The 19,525-nt window shown below is 44.7% G+C and overlaps 1 protein-coding gene across 4 annotated transcripts in view; it reads right to left on the reverse strand.

Annotated features, from left to right (window-relative positions):
* Positions 1-1,789: 1,789 nt before the first annotated feature.
* Positions 1,790-19,525, reverse strand: part of rarga (retinoic acid receptor gamma a) — a 45,416-nt gene continuing 27,680 nt past the window's right edge. For all 4 annotated transcript variants that reach the window (XM_044039404.1, XM_044039406.1, XM_044039405.1 and 1 more), the window contains 7 exons: positions 7,803-7,951; positions 7,289-7,430; positions 6,165-6,328; positions 5,640-5,816; positions 5,187-5,391; positions 4,627-4,785; positions 1,790-4,531 (listed from right to left, as the gene is read on the reverse strand). In XM_044039404.1, coding sequence (XP_043895339.1) covers positions 4,167-4,531; positions 4,627-4,785; positions 5,187-5,391; positions 5,640-5,816; positions 6,165-6,328; positions 7,289-7,430; positions 7,803-7,951 — 1,361 coding nt within the window. In that variant the 3' untranslated portion in view covers positions 1,790-4,166. The remainder of the gene's footprint in view (positions 4,532-4,626; positions 4,786-5,186; positions 5,392-5,639; positions 5,817-6,164; positions 6,329-7,288; positions 7,431-7,802; positions 7,952-19,525) is intronic.

The following is a 19,525-nucleotide window of genomic DNA, read 5'->3' on the forward strand; positions in this document are numbered from 1 at the left end:
TTTCCCTGGGTTTAAATATTCAAATTAAATTTGCAGCGATGCTGCAGTCGTGGCCTACTTTTATGGATTCTCTACTAGTTTTGTGAATAATTGATGTCCTGTGGCTGCAAGAATATTACAAGGGAGCTTTTTCTTTTTTTTTTACTATTTATTAATTCATTGAGCAGTTATTCCCTTTTTTTCCAGGGGCCTCTTTTCATTTTCAGAGAAGTATTGGTACCTCATGTAATTAGTTTATCAGATACCACTGATGTGGAAGGGTGAGTCGTCCATATAGAAATCTTTCCTGGCTCCTTTAAATTCCCTCAAGCACACCCGAACCATCCCATGGGTTCCCATGGCAACACCATCCAAGGGCGCACTATATGAGCCCGTTTGATTGTTCCTTGTAAAATAGTGAAGAATGTATGGGTCTTCTTTTAATTCTCGTCTGGCATTATTGATCTGTCTTTAATGGTGGTTAATGAAAGCAATCATATAATTGATAGAATCTCATCATGTTTATCATTCTCCTCTGATTCTCTCTGTGTGTGTGTGTGTGTGTGTTGCTCTATTAATAAAATTAAAGTGAGGCGTTTGTGTCCCACACTGGTACACTTAAAAGACGATTGTTTACTATTGACGGTCCTTTACTAAGAAGACTCCGTGTTCATGAGAACATGATCACGCCAGTGACAGTGATGTATTTAAGGTGGTCGCTATAAACACCGTAAAGGCTGTGTTTACATTTTACGCGACAGATTCTGACAAATCTGTAGCATTAAGTTGCATTTAAGGGCCTGGTGTCATGTCATTTATCACAGGCCTTTACCAAAACAAAATCATATATCTCATTCAAATGAAAATGAATGCACCTTATTTTCATTTTCCATTGACTGATCTGGTGCTTCTTCTTTTTTCTAGTTTATGAAAGATGATAATAAAGTAACACAGGCTGAACACATCACAGTACAGGTACTTTAGTTTAAATTTTACAAATCCAATTCATCTGTTAGGAGAATAGTTGATTATTTTTCTGCCAACCAACAAATGAGCTCTGACATGCTTAAGAATTGAGACACATTACATTACATGTCATGTCACTTAGCAGACGCTTTTATCCAAAGCGACTTACAATGGAATCAAGTACAATTAGCCAGGGGTGGAATCGAACTTGCGACCATGATGTCTTTGGTACACAAGGTAGGGTCTTAACCACTGAGCCACTCCACCCCACTGACACTGACACAGACACACTGATGCGCACTCTCTTTTATACGTGTGTAGTGCCGTGATGTAGCTGCTGTGGTGTTTCTCAGGTGCACTCAACAAATACATCATAAGAGACAGATTTATCATTGTTATTCTTCACACCTGGACCACTCTATCTGTGAAACAAAACTAGGAAAGAGTAACTCTGTGATGTGTGATGTGTGTGTGTGTGTGTTTTTTAACTCTTGTCACCTACACTCCTCTAACTGCAGAGTGAACAAATCATAGGCACAGACCTTTATCTGATGTCCTTGTTCAGCAGGAGTCGATGATTTATTAGACTCCAGCAACCACAGCTCTCCATGACCCATCAGACCCCGGTGTCACTCATCTGCAGAGTGAACGTCACTGCATGCAGTATACCCTGCAGTCATGGCGCAAGAGCTCCCTCTACTGATACATCCTGGTAACGTAGATGCTTCCCAGTTGCTGAGTTTATTCTTATTGAATGGAGTGGAATTTCTCATCATGTGAGACACTTCTGCATGAGGGAGAATAACTTAGTTCTAAAAAATAATAATAAAAAAAGAGTCAGTAATCTCACAAAAGTAGTTTATTGTGCCTCTTACTGTTTATATGGCTTTTCTTTGTATGACAAAAGTTGACATAAACAGAGGGGTAGACAACACCTTGGCCATGTTGAGAAACAAAAACAAAAACAACATAATCTCGATATTCTGCCCGGATTACCATCATTAATATCTTGACAGCACAGCAGAGACAGAGGATGAGGTCATCACACGAGACTCTCTGTGTGACAGCACCAAACCAAGGACATTCACCCGATGACTGAAAACAGGTTACTGCATTCACATGCACACGCTCACACACACACACACACACGCACGCACGCACGCGCGCGCACACGCACACGCACACTAACAAACAAATCTCATGTTCTGAAGATGGGACCTCTTACTGCAACAGAGAGAACGTTCATATTGCTTCAAAGAAAGAAAAAAAGAAAAAAAAAAACAACAACTCTGTTCCGTAGATCAGCTGATCTCCATCAGCTGACCACCTACTGAGACATTTTGGCAAAAAAAAAAACAAACAAACAAGAAATCATACATGAGAACACACACAGTCCTCCACACCTCCGTTTAAAGAGAAGGAACGATATACACAAGAAGACAAAATGATATAATGGCTTTTGGGATGAGAAGGTGGCTTTGTCGCATGGATGCCAGCACAACGCACAGGCAGGGCAGTGACGACGTCAGCGAAGATGATGAGTTGGCCCCTCCCCTCTGGGAGAGTCCAACTGGCATCCATACTGTTTTTCAGACCGGTCACCTTCCATGTACACGCAGCGGGGTGGAGTTGATCAAAAGGGAGTCAAGAACACACACATAAATATTGCCTGTTACTAGCCTGCCTGAAAGCAGCTATGGTTTGGTCCTTACTGAAAAGCCCTGAGTCTGATTCCAAAATGTCTTCCATAAGGATTCCTGCTTTCCACTTGCATATTGTCTTTGATCATTATGTTAATGCATAATGTTGCTACTACGTGTGGATTCTTTTCGTCCGTGCTCGAACGTGTGGATGTGTATTTGTCTGCGGACATCACCCGGGAGTGCTCAAGGGTTGATTGTATAATATACTGATGTTGTCCTCATTTGTGACATGCTAACGGAGAGAGATATGAGCTCATCGACAGTGATTCCACTCTCAGCAGACGAGATGTGCCTTGCTTGAATAGAGGATCACAAAAGTGCTACATATACGGTCAAGTGTAAATCTCTGAGTCGGGCACTCAAGGCCAATGTGGACATCTGCTACAGCTGAGGGTAGAGCGAATGTGTCTGCATATTTGTTTCCATATGCACAGTATATACTGTGCATGAGATCAATGGTGTTCTGTACGAGTGCATGCGCGAGTGAGCATTCTGCTATGAGGATCACTGTGTCATGGCTGGAGAGCGGAGACCCTGCCAGTAGTTGGAACATCATGTTCCAAACATGACTCTTCCTAACTTTGGCACGAAGATACTTGCGTTCAACATGAGTTATGTTGGCTGCAACAAGAGCAAAATAGAATAATGCCAATTCCCTGATAACAGAAACTGATGTAGTTACTGCAACATAACAATAGTCCTCGGGGGGGGGGAGGGGGGGTTGATTATCATTGACATCCACAGTGAGTCAAAGTGCCCAAAAAAAAGCCCCAGCCAAGCATATGCAGCTGATGAGGAAGACCCAGCCAGTTCTGATTACCCTTCTTTCCCTCTTAATATCGTCTCAGGAAAGCTCTTCAAAGAAAAAAAACAAACAAACAACAACTTGTCTTGTTCATATATATAAAACCAGAATAACAAATAAAGACAAAATATAATGGTATATAGATATGTATGGACTTATTCATAAATTGAAAAAAAAGAAAGACTAAAAACAAGAAACAAAAAAAAACAAAACACAGGATTAGCATACTCAATTTGGTTTTGCCCTGTATTCTCTTTCTTTCGAGAAATGTGCTTATTGAAAAATCCTTTAGAATTAACTGCACAGTTCTGTTGACTGGTTTGGCCTTTTCCCAAATTGAGATAGCGACAAAACAATAGCAGAAAAATGGAGACATTTAACTTTCTCAAAGAGGTTATGTTCTTTTTTTTTGTCACATTAACTTCCCTCTTGGCTGTGCCAGGAGTTCATACGGTTTATTGTCATCTCTCTTTAGTTTTCTGTAGTTCACTTGTCATGGACCGTGTGGCCTGAGTTAGAAGTGTCTGTACACATAAGGCTCTGCTGTGTTCCACTGAGGAGGACACAGTGATGTGCAGTAAAGAGAGAGAAGGAGGGAGGGCCAGCATCTTCTTGAGGTGAGAGGATAAGTGAGGTTGTGCTGTACGTCTGTAGTGTGTGTGCGTATGTGTGTGTGTGTTTGTGTGTGTGTGTGTGTTTGTGAAATGCTCTGTTCACTGGGCCCTCCCAAAAAGGCCTTTCCTCGACCCATCTATGGCATCCAGAACCCCCCAGGACTCCCCGTCACTGTCCGAGCCTCTGTCTCGCTCTTCATCTCCCACATCGTCGTCATCGTCCTCGTCCTCCTCTTCTGGTGAAGGCTCGCTGTTGTTTTCTGTGGCCCAGCTGTCGTCCTCGTCCTCGGCTTCCTGCTTCAGGACCGGTGCTGCTGGTGGAGGCGGCGGCGGCAGCGGAGGCGGCGGGCTGTCGTTGCACTCTGTTTGGTCTTCAAAAGCTTCGGGGTTCTCAAGCATCTCCCTGATCAAAGGAGGCATGGGCCCCGGGATCTCCATTTTCAGAGTGATGGCTCTCTCAGCACCTGGACACAGAAAACATGACAATAGGTAATTATTCTCAGTTTGTCATGTTTATTTACAAAACAACAACACTGTATATCATTCTCCTCATACTAACCCTTGGTGCTGATGCCTCTGAGGTCAGTAATCTTCATCAGCATACGGGGGAACATGTGGGGTTTATTGGGACGACGGCGGCGAGCATAGATCTTCAGAGCCTCAAGTAGAGGCTCTTGTAGTTTATCCACCTTCTGGGGCTCTTCTAGATCCATACGGTCTGATGAGGAAGCAGATTATATAGATATATACTTATATACTTATACTTATATATTATACTGGGAAAACAAATTAGTTTAGCAGTTAGTTACTGATCTTTTAATTAGGTAAAGTTCATGTCTTTTGCTAACTAAGCATTTCCAATTCTCCTCTGCCTGAGTACTGGCTCCTGATTGGATAAACTATGTCACTGACGAATCACATGGATAGCCAGAGATTTGTTTTTGGGTCACCAAATAAATTTGATCCACAATTATCCTTAAGATTTATGTGGATACATTCATTTATGTGCTAATTTGCTCTCGTATGAACTTAGTCACAATAGCTATCTGAATATAAAGCTATTTAACATGTATTTCATCGACAGCGCCTCTAAAGGTTTAATTATGGTCGCTGCAGTACCTCCACAGATGAGGCAGATGGCACTGAGGAGGCCAGTTTCTGTGTCGTCCATTTCCAGAGGCAGAAGTTGGCCAGCAAAGGAAAACACCAAATCTGTGAGTGGTCCAAAGCCAGCATTGTGCATCTGAGTCCGGTTCAGAGTCAGACCATCTGAGAAGGTCATAGTGTCCTGCTCTGGGGTGTAGCGTGTACAGATCCTCAGCATCTGTGAGCACAAGAAGATGAAAAACCTTGTGAACAATAAGAAAAATGTGATCAATGGATGAAATCACAGAGTCTTAACAGTCATCAGCTAGCAGTGGCACTATTCTCCAACCAAGTATTATTGAAGGAAACCACCCTACACTACCATTTTTCACCACTGGATGCCAGTGTTGCCTCATTTCGGAAATGTACTTTCTTTCATTCAGTCACTTTCCATCAAAATGAGTGTAGAAGGTAACAACTACTCACCAGTATGTCCAAGCAGGCTGACTTAAGTAGAGTGATCTGATCTGCGATGGTGAGGGTGGTGAATCCTGGCAGCCGTTTGGCAAATTCCACAATCTTGATGATGCATTTGGTGGACAGCTCACTGAACTTGTCCCATAGACCCAGATCCAGCTGGACACGGTGCTCTGCACTGGAGTTCTGAAGCACACAAGCAAACAGCCACTGTTCAGCAAGCCTTTACAGAGGTGTGTGTGCAAACCCTGTTTGCATCAAGGCAAGCGTGTCCGCAGCCTCACAACACATTTACATGTTACATCAATCAAGGCAGAAAAATCCATTTACATGTTACATCCATCATTCAGAGGCCACACAGATGGCTTAATGGGGAACTGAATTAGTTAAGCCACCGCTCTATTGGGAAAGCTATGGTGAATTTACGTCTTTGCAATGTAGGAAGCTCACAGTGACGGCGTTGCTTGGAAAAGGTTGCCACACACAGAAGAAGTGAACAGCAGCGTTGGGCGTGTGTGTGTGTGTGTGACTTACGGTGGTGTATTTGCCCAACTGGCAAAGTGACGGGCAGGTTTCTTGGTGAGCTTTGCTGACTTTATTGACCAACTCCTCTAACTCTCCGCTTAGCTCATAGCTCTCAGGAAGCACCACCTCCTCCTTCACATCCTTCTTCTTCTTGTTTCGGTCATTACGCACCGCTGTGTGAAGAAAAACAAGAGATTCACCACTATTTCATGCAAAATCATTTCCTAAGGCAATTTCAGTGATCAGCCACACAGAGTTCCTCTTCTCTATCTGAGATCAATGTGAAAACATCCTCAGCACTCATGCTCAGTGTCTTTCACCACTGCCAAGTGCTTCATAGTGGAAACCCAGAACACAAAAGGCAACTAAGTTTGCTCTTAACAGTATTAACATATTTCCTTTAGCGCCGCACGGACACAGGCTATCTTTTCCTTATCACCCGCTCTCTTCCTTGCCCATCTCTCTATCCAATTGACTGGTGTACACAAACCAGTCGTCCACTCTCTCCTCTCTGCCTCCTCTCACTCCTCCTCCCCTACTTTCCTTCCTCTCAGGATATCCAGTAATAGCGGAGGCACAATGTGATCCCGGTCTTAACACACATCCCACACAAACATTACACCCACATACGTGTCCCACGGGCTCTGTGACGGGCAAGAAACTGCCACTTAGACACACCCCTCCACATACAGTCTCAAAATGAAGAGGACGCATTACTGGAGGTCTTAAAAATTGGCCAACAGCATGAAGTTGGGCGCCCATTGGCTTAGTCAAAACCCCAAATCTGCTGCGTTGTGATCACAAATGGAAGCTGTGTATGTACTGGCCAGAGAGACAAGGCTTTGTTGTGAAACAGGAAGTCATTTCGTAAAATGATTAGTCATATGATTGGTTCGGTGCCCAGCCTCGCCCTGATCACCACTTCTGGCAGGCTCATCATCTGCTGCATAGTTTCCCAGAGTCTCTAGCTGAGCATTAATAGATCAGTACATTCACACTGTGTGAATCAGGTCAAGTCTTTTATCTGATGGTAAAATCAAAATCAGCACTGAGCCAAGGAGAATCCAGATATCAACACGCTCTGTGTGTGTGTGTGTGAAGTGGCTCTCTGTCTCTGGTCCTGGAGGTCTCACCTTCCTTGGACATGCCGACCTCGAAGCATTTCTGCAGCCTGCAGTACTGGCAGCGGTTGCGTGTGACCTTGTTAATCTGACAGTTTTTGTCTCTGTGGCAGGTGTACACCATGTTCTTCTGGATACTGCGGCGGAAAAAACCCTGGAGCATCAGGAAGCAAGAGACAAAAGGGGAGAGGGCAAGAGAGTGAGAGGGGAGGGAGAGAGAGAGAGAGAGAGTGAGACAGTGTGCATCCTTGTCAAGTCATAAAAATCATGGACGTGCCATTGAACAGTTTGTCCTTCATACTCGCTCGTCTTTCATCTCCGTCTTGTCCCTTGAACAGAGGAGTTAAACAATGAGGCATTTTGCTCTCTTCCTCTGTACATTTTTCTTACTTCTTTTGGATTTCTTGTCATATTTTATAATAAGTAGCTTCGGGGTTGTTGCTTTTTGTCACCCTGCCTTCTTGTGGATGTATACAACACAGATAAAGTGGAGCTCAAAGGGAACTTCTTCAGAGCTTCTTCTCACCTTACAGCCCTCACAGGAGCTGACCCCGTAGTGGTACCCCGAGGACTTGTCCTGGCACACAAAACAGGGTTTGTAGACACGAGGTGGGGGAGGTGGAGACGGAGAACTGGGTACCATCTCCTCTGAGCTGGTGCTCTGGGTCTCCACCGCTGTGAAAAGGAGAAAAAAAGAAACAGATGAGCATATGATGTGTCACAAATACACAGCTTCTGTTGTGTGAGTAAAAATGTCACATGAGCACTTATCATTACACACAGCAGACGCGGATACTTTGAGCATGCTTGACTGCATTCACATGTGATGTGACAGGTGACATGGGTTTCTTCTACATTTGATTTGTGTCGTAAGTAAGAGATGCCAATTAATGGCCACATGTCACCTGGAAGTGGATTACGAGACTATTTTATGTTTGAAAGGTTTCTCCCAAGGACAGATTTGAGCCACATAAAGAACAGGGGAAGCACTGCTTGCAACATTTTGTATTTCCAGGACCAAATGACCTCCTTGATGACAGCACTCAAGCTTTTGTGAACACAGAGAAACAAAGGGAGGATAACTGTCTGACAGCAGAGACAAAGAATGTCTACAGTAGTAACTAAAAGTGCCACTGACTGACAGGTTGTGTGATAAGGCCAGGTAGCGCGGCGAGCTTTCGCAGCCAAGTGTCAAAGCTGGCTCTTCCTCATTCCAAAGACTGACAACAGTTCACAATGACATCTTGCAAACACAGAGCGAACTCACGTCAAACACGCACATGCATGCAAAGCTGATCTCTGTCTACTTTTCAAACTGGAACACGATGACAGCAGAACCTCCAGTCGCATACTCGCTCTGGTACATTTAACTTCATTCTATTCCAAAGTGGAACCCATAACAGGCTGCGCGTAGTGTATGGATTCCATACTTCCCCAGAGAAACATAAGCTGCTGCACACATATAGAGCCAGACCCTCGTCACACATGTTACTCTGCACAAGCTCACAGACACACATGTTGCCCCCCCCCCCTCCCGTCCTCAACAACACTTCTTTCAACTTTCACCCTTCGTCACCCTCAAACTTCAACACCCCCAACTCTGTATCCCACCACCCCCTGACACACAAACCCCATTTTTCTCTTGTTTCCTGGCCCCAAATTCCTCAGCGCAGCCCTGCCAGGTTTTAATAGAGGCCTATGCTCGTAAGGCAGCCTATAAAGGCGGTCCCATGGCTGGACTAGAGGCCTCAGCCCGGCTGGCCTACACTTTATTGGGACTCGGTCACCTTGGGCAGCTATTCACACCACCAGCTGTAGCTCCCAGCCCATAAAGAAGCCAATCATAAAATAAAAAACAGGGAGGCTCTAAAATTCAAACTTTTACTGCCCCACATCCCCCCTGCACCTTCAATAGAAAGGACAGAGGGTTTGCCTAAACTTAAACTACAGCCTCCCCTCCTCCCCTCTCTCACACCCAAAGCTGGGGCAAAAACCACCAGCTTGGCTTTTTACAAGAGAGGGGAGACTTCAAAAAGAAGAAAAAAGGGGGCATAAAAAGAGGAATTTGATAAAAAACAGAGAAAGGGACAGAGCGGAGAAAAGGGGGAGGAGAGGACACAGTTGCTCCTGAGTGCAAGTCTTGTTCAAGACCAAGCTGACCCATTACGAGCACTTCTGCTACAGCTGTTGTGATTGGCTCACTCCTGCCTCATTAATGATAGTACAGGAATACAGCATGCTAGACATTTTTCATTTGTTGTCTGCTGCCCTAACATCTGTTTTTCATATGTATTTTTATATTTTACTATTTGGAATACGCATTCAAATTTCTTTTCTTTGAAAGTCTTACTCAGCTGGAGGCAAATATGTTTTCCATTATTTTTAAGAGCAGTCTCAATGCCAAATGTGCAAATCAATCTAGAACCTGAAGTTTTGCCTGCTGAATGTTTCTGCAGCAGTTCTCATATCTCTTTGGCCAGAATGCAACAAAGCAGGAGGGTCAGCGGGAGAGCAGAAACCCTCTGAACGTGCCGTGAACCTCTATGTTTATGCAATAATAACAGCAGCAAATGAGGCTCCAGACTGAGCGCTGACAGCCCTTTAGAAAAGGACAAACCATACGCAGTGTCAAATAACAAACACTGACTGACATTGTCTAAATGGAGGAAGAAAGCGAGCCCAACAGAGAATGGCGATCCTGGAGAAAACCAACAAAAGTGTCGGGAGAAAATGCATCAGGCTCCATCAACACGTCAAACCAGATTGCTGCCAGAGAACATGACTCCTGCACTCGCCTCACATCTTGCCTCATTCAGCCCAAGCCTTTCCAAATTCCCCACACCACTTACCCCAGGGCGCCACAGTAAGAGCGCCCATTCAAGCAGCCTAGCTGAGCCCCTTTCCCCAGTCTCCTCAACCCAGCTCATCACTGTTTAGAAAACAAAGCCCTGTGAAATGAGAGGCCCTTCTTATCAGTGCTCCGGAGCCTGGGGCACCATTTGCATGACAATCCTGCCGGCCAAGCACTGTGAACTGATGACGGACAGTTGAGATGAGAAGATCAGGATAGGTGGGTGGCTGCTGTTGTTGGGGGAGGAGAGGAGGATGAGGGAGGCAAGAAGGAGGGATAGTTGAGTTATCAGTAGCCACTGTTCATTTCCTGCAAAGTATCAGTTTACTCTCTAATCCCTTCTTTCAATGCTCTCTGTGCACAAGTGGCCCGGCTGCACTTACCAGGCCTAATCCCCTGGTCACATACACACTTGCCATTCAGTGGCTGCAAACTACAACTACTGCACGCACACACACACACAAAGAGGAAGATGATATTCACTAGCTTTAAGCTACTCCTAGCTACACGCTATTAAACACACACAAAATAATCCCCTTTACACTAAAGTGATTCAGCCTGAGCCGAATGTGGCGCACATCATTCTCCACAACCTCATTAGATGTGAAATGTTACTGCACATGACAGAAATAGCTGCCCAACAGAAGGCGACTTCAACTAGGTCAATTACATTTAATTCTAGGTTAAGTCAATTGGGCCAATCGATGTCCCTTTAGGTTCAACAGATACAATAGGAGGGTGAGAGAGAGAGAGAGTGGTTAGGCAGAACACTGCGTATGAACAAATGCATGACTATATGTGGCTCATGTTTAGTGTTGCAACACACTTCTTTTAAGTGAGCAGCATATGACATTCTGGCAGCGTAACAAGTATTCTTTCACAATAGGCCTGCAGATTCAGTCTACGTGACTTCTCGTGATTGAATCTTCAGTAGGACACTGTTCCAGAAGTCTAGTCTTGGCATGTAAATGTGAGGTGATTTTTGCATGAACAGCACAGTATATGAACAGATGGCACAGGTCGCACATATAGTTGTATGGCGTTTATTTGTGTACGTCTTACTCAAGCCATGGACACACACGGCCCACTTTCTGCTGTCTCCATTTGACTTCTTTCTTACATCAGCCAGTCCTACAATGTTATGTCTTATTTTGTACGTATGTAACAAGATTTAAACAATAATAAAATAATCTTCTGTGTTTTTGTGGGCGAGTGCAGGTCACTGTGTTCATGTTTCTTCTGTTTGTGTTCAACTGCAAGCACAGGCATGTGGGGCCTTTGCCTCCATGTCTACCTTCATTAAACAGCCAGCAAAGCTTGCATGTTCTTGTCAAATGCTCGGAGCAGTAAAATAGTGTGCGAGACTTGGAGGCTGAGTGTCAGAGAGGGGCACACAGGAGGGCTCAGTGTGAAAAGAAGGGTGGGTACTGGGCAGACAGTAGTGGCAGAAGGGGAGCAGATTGAGAGAGGAGAGTGAACAGTGGGCTGGAAGACTTGCTGGCACACTAGGAGGGGCCTCTGAGGGTGCCATTGGCTCTCTACCCCATAGCAGAGGCTACAGCACCACAGGGTGGTGACTGAGTGACCATCAGCACACCAAAAAGGTTTCTGTGAAGAACTGGGATTCATGAAAGAGGAAAAGAAAGTACCACACCCATGTCGGTGGTGCCAGTGTGAGAGCTGCATCTCTCTGCTTCTCTGCCCACGTCTTCCTGCCATCTCTCTGAGGCTTCTGCTACAAGGTCCTACACAACAGGCTCATTTCCTTCCTTTTCTCAGTACCAGTCATTCCGGAGGATCTCCGTCACAGCTTTTGTGGCTACTTCTATCTCTCTTTCGCTGCTCAAACACCTTTCCCACAGGTCAAATGAAACTGTGGCTCCTTTGAATGCACAGTTTCATGCAGTTGAGCCACCTGCAAGCTTTTAAGGGGGAGGTCTATCAAATCACTATGGGAAGATTTACACAAGCACTAACAATGTAGCCTGCCTGACAACTGATAGAGACTTTTGTAAGGTGGAATAAGTCAAAAAACTAGTGAGAAGGAGAAGTATGTGTTTTTGAGTGTGTGTGTGTGTGTGTGTGTGTGCTCTGACACAAGGAAGGACAATTTCATTAAAAGGTGCTGAGCAGCAGCTGTCCAAATGCTCATTACCTGGGCTCCAACAGACACACACACACAGGTTTGTGCAGCTATTCTTCTTCGGGCACTGCACTGACTGCATTCATTTTGACAGACTAAACAAAGTGTTGTTACGCACCATAACCATAAAATAACTCTAAAGTTAACCAATTCCTCAGACATGAAGTTCTACCACGAGCAGGTTTTGGTTTCCATGATAACTACTGGTCCTGACAAGGTCAGTGTTTATGACAGAAAAGGTCCAGAGAGGTAACAAATGCAAGTATACACAAACACAGCAGGCAGGGGCCTCTCTATTCGATTGTTGAAAACAAGCTAAAACTGAAGTGCCAACCACGAGATGGCTCAGGTCAAGAGTGTGAAAACACCATATAGAATGAGAAAGCCGACATTAACACACACACACACACACACACAGGGACAGAGATAAATACCCCTCCAGGAACTTACGCCCTCCTGTTAGAACCAGCAGAAAGCCATGACGCACCAACATACACATGAATGCTCATAATGTGCATTTATGACTTAAGACTGGACATTGTGCGGTATGTGATGTAGACTGTTAATGCTACTGAACAAACTTTTGAGAGTGACTCAGTCTGACATGGCACACAAACTCCAGTCAACACATTTACTCTTCACACTCCTTTATCTAAAGAAAGAATGGAGAGAGAGAAGTGGGTGGACTAGGAAAGACAGCAGGTGGGATAAGCTGTATCCTTAGGGCACATTTTAAAAAGTGGAATTGCCCTTGCAGTCTGGTTGTGCTCTCAAAACACCCTTTCTTCTTTACAGCACCTCATAAAGGGCCTTTTGATATTTTCTTGATGGAGTCAGCCAAGTGAACATTTGGCAGCAAGCACCCCTTTTTCCTGCACCACAAAACCCTGTCGAGAAACACACAAGTTGTCTTCAAACACACAAAATTTACCGACCGAGCTGCCTGCTGCTCGAAAAAAAAGTCCCTTTAACAATCCTGGAACAAGCTCTGAGGAGGGAGGTATCAAAACGAGAGGGGGGAATTAAAGCAAAACATAATTTCAATTAAAGGATTTTAGTAAGTGGCCTTTTATGGCTAATCTGAGGGGAAGCTGACAGGCGAGCGCAGATCTGTGGAAAAAATGTGCCCACTCATCCCTGTGGTGAGCTCCAGCTGACTCTTCATCTGCTCACCAGAAGACACAGCTCTACCTCAGTGACTTGAGAGTGAACCCAAACCTGGCAGTCCGGCACAGACCTGAGCCAATGATCATGTCGAAAAGACAGGACAACTCACGGGCAGGCGAGAAAGCAGACAGACAGTGGAGACAGGCAGGCAGACGAGGTGAGGAGAGAAGAGAGGACAAGAGAGCCATCGAGGGAAATCTTGAGTCTTTGATCCTTGGGTTGTTTCTCGTCTTCCCAGACTTCCTCTCACCATCTGTAGCCCTGGCTCTCACCTGCCTGTCTCTGGCAAGGCCACTAGCGCTCGTTCAATTGCTATTGCTTCCTCCCCACAACAATAGAAACCTACAAAAGTAGAAGTAGCCCAGCTGTGGCTGAAGCCAGGCTCTGTCAGAGGAAGTGAGGGGAAAGGAGGATAATGTAAACAACAACAGTAGTATTCACTCCAGCTCGTTGGGGAAGCACCGCAGACCAAAGCATGCACATGCAAACCTCTTCTTGGAAGGAACTAGCACACCCACAAGTCGTAGTAAACTTCTACTTCACACGTAAATTGCCGCGTCTACACATCTGCACACACACAACAAACGTATCTCTATTTTTCCTAGCTGAGGAAGTTGATTTTTTTGTTTTAAATTGTTTAAAGGACAACTGATGTGACATCTTTGTTGATTTTCACTGGCGAGGCAGAAACGGAAGCCAACATTGAAGGTGTGAGTAAGACAGCACAGCAACGAGAGAGGTGCCACAAATGACTGTGGCACAAAGTCCCACCTGACTGGCACACTGTTGCAGTCATATCAGACGTAGAAGTCACGCTGAGAAACTTCTGCTTTGACTGCTTCAGTGAAGCAATGATGCATATCAGAGTTTTTCACTTTTGCTTGACAACCAACTGCCGGCAGGTTGCCCAACTCTGTTTCTGGGCGGTGTTTGTCAGATCACTGACAAGATATCAGGGCCCTAAAGTCATTAATTTCCTCCTTTACCTTACATCTTGATTAGCTGGTAGTTACATGTGACAGAGGTTGATAAGGGGAAGAAATGGTGCATTACGACATCCAATGACTATTACCATTAAAAGAATGAGGTACATAGCTGACAAAGTCAGCAATGCCCATCCATTCAGTCCGCTCACATAACAGCAGTGTACCCTGAACTCATTCAGCATTCCTGAACAAGGCCATAAATCATCACATGCAGCCCCTAACTCCTTTGCTGGATCGCTTCCTGTCTAACTGGCTGTCTGGCTGGCTGGCTGGCTGGGTTTCGCTCAATGTTTTCTGGCAAATGTGGAGTGCTCAAGCAGACAGTGAAGCGAGAGCTCAAAAAAACTGGGCCGGCTGACAGGATGACAACAGCCAGCTATCATTAAGTCAGAGGTCATGCAAGAATACATAAAAGGACAATTTCTCTGCATGTTTTTAGATTCTGAGAGACATGTGATCCAACACCCGTCCCCCCCACCCCGCCAAATGTGTCCATGCATGTGTGCTCATGAATGCGTGTCATGTGTTTAAGACACAATGCACTTTTATGTTTCATATTCAGAGCAAGACGTCGACTGCAGCGAGTGTATTTACTGTACATCCACCTCAGGGTCCTGGTTACTCGACAGGAAACCGGCTTTCTTTGTAAAATAGAGGTAATGTAAAGCGTGATTCACATACCAACGTCTCAGTGGGAGAAACCTGACTCCATAGCTATGTTAACGTTTAAGCAGATTTATAACAGGAGTTGTACATGTGTGCATGTCCAAAAGCTCAGGGCAGGGAAATAATTACTGTGGCAGAAATGCGGTTGGCTGAAGGGAAGGGCCATTACTGTAAGTGCATCCTTGCATCCAAAATAAATAGATCCATAGTCCGCGCAGCTGTACAGTTGACAGTGAGCAAAATTCAGACACCCACAATAAAAATAAAAAGAATATGACAGTTGACTGGAGACAAAAAAAATATATTACAGAGCAGCTGCAAGTAAAGTTTTCAAGATGTGAAGAGCTTTTCCTGTTTCTTGCCTTAACCTGAATTCCTTAACGCAGATTCATGTGCACATGTAAACACAGTCAGTGAGAAAACGCAGACACACTCTTACACACACGTGCGTGTACCTCTCCACTCATATTCATATTATTCTTGCTCCAAAGTGTTGAAAGCGTGCTCAGTCGCAGGCATGACGACGGACACACACCTGTTCCCTCTTGGCAATCGCACAGTTACACATGCTTAAGTGAACATGCTTAAACACAAACAAATGAACTCAAGTATACACAAATGAACTTGTGCACCATTTGCAGGCAAGTGGTCACGGCAGTGATGCACGTTGGCAAAATGTGACTTATGTCCAAGCAAAAAACAACACCAGCAGGTATCACTTCCCCTCCCTCGGTCAACTCGTCCTCCATCACTCCCCAACGGTGAGCCCAAATAATAGCTGTACCCGCCACTCCCTGCCAAACACTGTCGGCTGCGTAAACACAACCCATTCACACATACACAGAGGTAGGACAGCCGGGCTCGTCTGGGTTTCCAGTCCCACTTTGGCTGCCCAAGCCCTACCCTTCTCATAACAGTGAGCCCCTAGCAACGCTCGAGCCAAGCCGTCAGTCAATAACACGGTGGTAACAAAACTGTTCCCTTCACACTCAGCTCACACATGGCTCCATACACAACATACTGTATACACCATACACAAATGCACATGTGCAACAGTACATTGCATACTCACCAGTGAAATACGCTCTCCTATTTGCAGGGACAAGGTCAGTGTGCACACATAAATGCCGTAGTACACACACACACACACACATGCAAATACACATAGCTTGCCAACTGCCCACGCCTTCGAACAAGGGAAAATGTGCCTGGCAGGCAATGGGCTTTTCTCAGGCAACAGCTACAATAGCAGCAGCCAGACAAAGGTGTTAGGGTGGGCAAGCTACAATACCTCTGCGACCAGCAAACTATTGTGAAAGCACTTATGAAAAAGTCCACATTTTACTCCCAGTTTGTGCTGATACACTGGGACAACGTGTTGGCCTGTTCTGTCATGTTGTGCTGCACATGTTTTCAGCCGAAACAGTATTTCGCATGCACTCTTGTGAAACCGTGCTAAAAAAGAGACAAACAGCTGGTGCGAGGTGAAAGATTCAGCTTCCACATGATGGTTGATGAGTTTTATTTACCATGGTGTGACTTACGCTGCTGAGGGGCTATAAACTGCTATTAAGGCTGAGCAGGAATTCCAACACAGGCCTGAGGAATCCAGCCTGGCAAAATGTGTCTGTGTCTGGATTTGGGCGCCCATCAGGAGCCAAACAAGGCCACTATATACATTGACATACTGTATAGGAGTTCTCACACACACACTCCACACACGCAAGCTTATAGGCTGGCGCCCTCGTATTTGTACTTAAGCAAAAGCACTCGCTAAAGGGCTTCAGGAAAAAAACCTTAAAGAAGCAGGGATTGAATCGGTTTATTTATAGGCAACGCAGACTATTAATGGGCTCAGATGTTACCGCAAGGCTGAGACAGATCTGTTAGCAAGGTGGTGTGATCCTGCAACACAAGCAGGTTCTCATACTGAAAATGGCTTTGAGCTCCATGTTGTCATGGAACATAATGCAGAAAACATTCAACTCGTACATGGTAATAATTAAGTTCTAAATACTTAGTATAATAAAGTATAGGTACTTGTTTACTACATTATCGTTATTATTATTATTATTTTACTGATTGCTGAGCTCTATGATAGTGTTTCCTTTATTATTATTATATAACAATAATGTCTTATCTTGTGTACGTACTATATATATTATGAGCGGGGCATACAGCTACTAAGAGGAATTGGATCTCTAAAATAAAGCTTCAACGTTTTGCACATTTCACTTTGTACCAATTTTCACCTTCAGCTCATTTAGCTGCTTTGGCATAATTGTTTTCAAAGACAAGAGAGGATTTCCCCCCAAGCCTTTTCAATTACGACTCAGTGACCTTGGACCAACTGACTACTTAAGCCTTTTAACTTCAACTTTCATCTGACACTATCTTCAACAAGGTTTATGTATAAATAACAGCAATGACAAGTCCTCATTAGCGCTGCAGCCACTGTATTATAAGACTCCCCTCTCACACACACACACACTACCCCACTCACCAAGATACCACTATCTATTTGAGTCTTGGCTCCTCAGGCATTCTAATCTTTTAATTGAATCTTTTGTAATTATAATGAAATAACTGCCGACTTCTATCAGAGAGAAAATGATCGTGGCCAGAATGTGCCAGCGGTTAAGGGAAGCTCGATTTCTCCACCACTGCTGCTGAGATACACCCCCATTTCAATTAGCTCCTCAATTCACATCTGAACAGCACATTAGGAGAAAACAAAGAGGCGTGTGTGGCTGTGTGTGTGAGTGTGTATGTGACACTGTGTGTGTGATTGCATACACAGTGATGGATTACTCACGTGATCTGTTCACTTCCTTGTCACTGTGTTGTATGTATCACTTACAAGCATCACCATTTAAAACCCAAACTGTGTCCATAAAAGATCGAGCTACGGGGGGATTTTGGTGAGAAAAACACACTTCCCCTTCTTCTGACCCTGGAGAACTGCTAAGTGTAATTGCCTCATTCTTCTAAGCAAATGAACATTGACAGAGAGGGGGATTGGTCTGCAAAGGCTCTTTCAAATGGCTTCCCTGGCAGTTGACTAATTCAGTTCTCATTGACGTATGACTAAATCAGTGTCCATTATCCTTACGTCCAGGGCAGCTCAGATGTAGTACCAGCTCTGTGGCATAAGGCACTTAAGAGCATTACACAAGCCAAGCTGGTTCAAAGGGTCTCCTTTTCAGCAAGTGGACAAGGCCACCACACATGGTGTAGATCTGACATTGGCCAGGCCACAGCCTCTGACTAACCTCTGACATTGAGGTCTCCTGTGGTGAAAAAAACTAAACAGAAAAACTGACCATGTCCCTGGCCAACAGCCAACAACAGTGACACTTATCATCATAGGAGATGGACTGCCAAGACAATGGCATACACTCATTTTGTGGGAGTTAAGGCCACAAAGCTTTTTTTAATGACAGATTTCCTCTCTCCTCTATCCTAAAAAAAACATCTGAAGGCCTTTACGTGATACTTTTTCCTGCACTGTTGAATCATATCTCAAGTTTTAAGTTTGACCGCTGCAGTACTTTATTGGTGAGTTTCCTGCCAGGGCCAGGTGACTCTCTTCACAAACCCAGTGGGTATGTTGGTGTGTGGTGTGCATGCTTGTGTGAGCGTGGCATTAGGAGTCAGACAGGTCCCTCTGTTGTGCAGCTGGGCCGGCTTAATGAGATATCAGAGTCAAACATCAATTCATCAACCTCATTGATGAGGACAATGAGGGGCAACTGCTTCAGTAAAGAGAGGCATTATGGCTCCTTGTGTGGGGATAGGGCAGCCTTGTTTACAAAGGTTACTGGGCACAGAGGGCTTGAAACAGTACACCACACCAGCCTCCACTCTGCTCCGCTCTGCTACACTCAGCTCTCCTGCCCTGGGGGGCAGCTTCTCAGGACTTTATATGTCTTTGATTTGCTGGAACAAAGACCCAAAAAGAAAAATGTACTACTTTTTTAAACATGTGCATGTGTGCAAATGGGTTAAAAGGAAAGGCCATATCGGCCTGATTGATTAAATAAACAAATCTCATCTTGTTATCATCAGGGCTCCCCTAGCTAAAGCAGAGCAGGCTGAGCTGGCTGGAGTTCCCCCTGGCCTCAGCTTCCACTGACAGGGCATCTGTCTTCATTAAAGCACAGCCAGTGTGCATGACAGCCACTGAAATGCTGGTGTCTTCACGATTAATGAAGACAGATGACTCCCCTCGAGAGGCAGTAAAAGGAACAAAAAAGCAGGAGGATCAACAAACAGAAAAACACAACAACAACAAAAAATCGGAACTAAAAAACGTTTCCCATAATAAGAACACAATTTGGCTGCTTATCCCACTGCTCTTTTTTTATTCTTGATTGTTTTTCCACTGTCATATCTGGCTTCTCCCACCATACCATGTATACAACCCCCTCCTTTTC

Source organism: Solea senegalensis, linkage group LG11 (genome assembly GCF_019176455.1).
Source record: "Solea senegalensis isolate Sse05_10M linkage group LG11, IFAPA_SoseM_1, whole genome shotgun sequence".
NCBI classification, from domain to species: domain Eukaryota; kingdom Metazoa; phylum Chordata; class Actinopteri; order Pleuronectiformes; family Soleidae; genus Solea; species Solea senegalensis.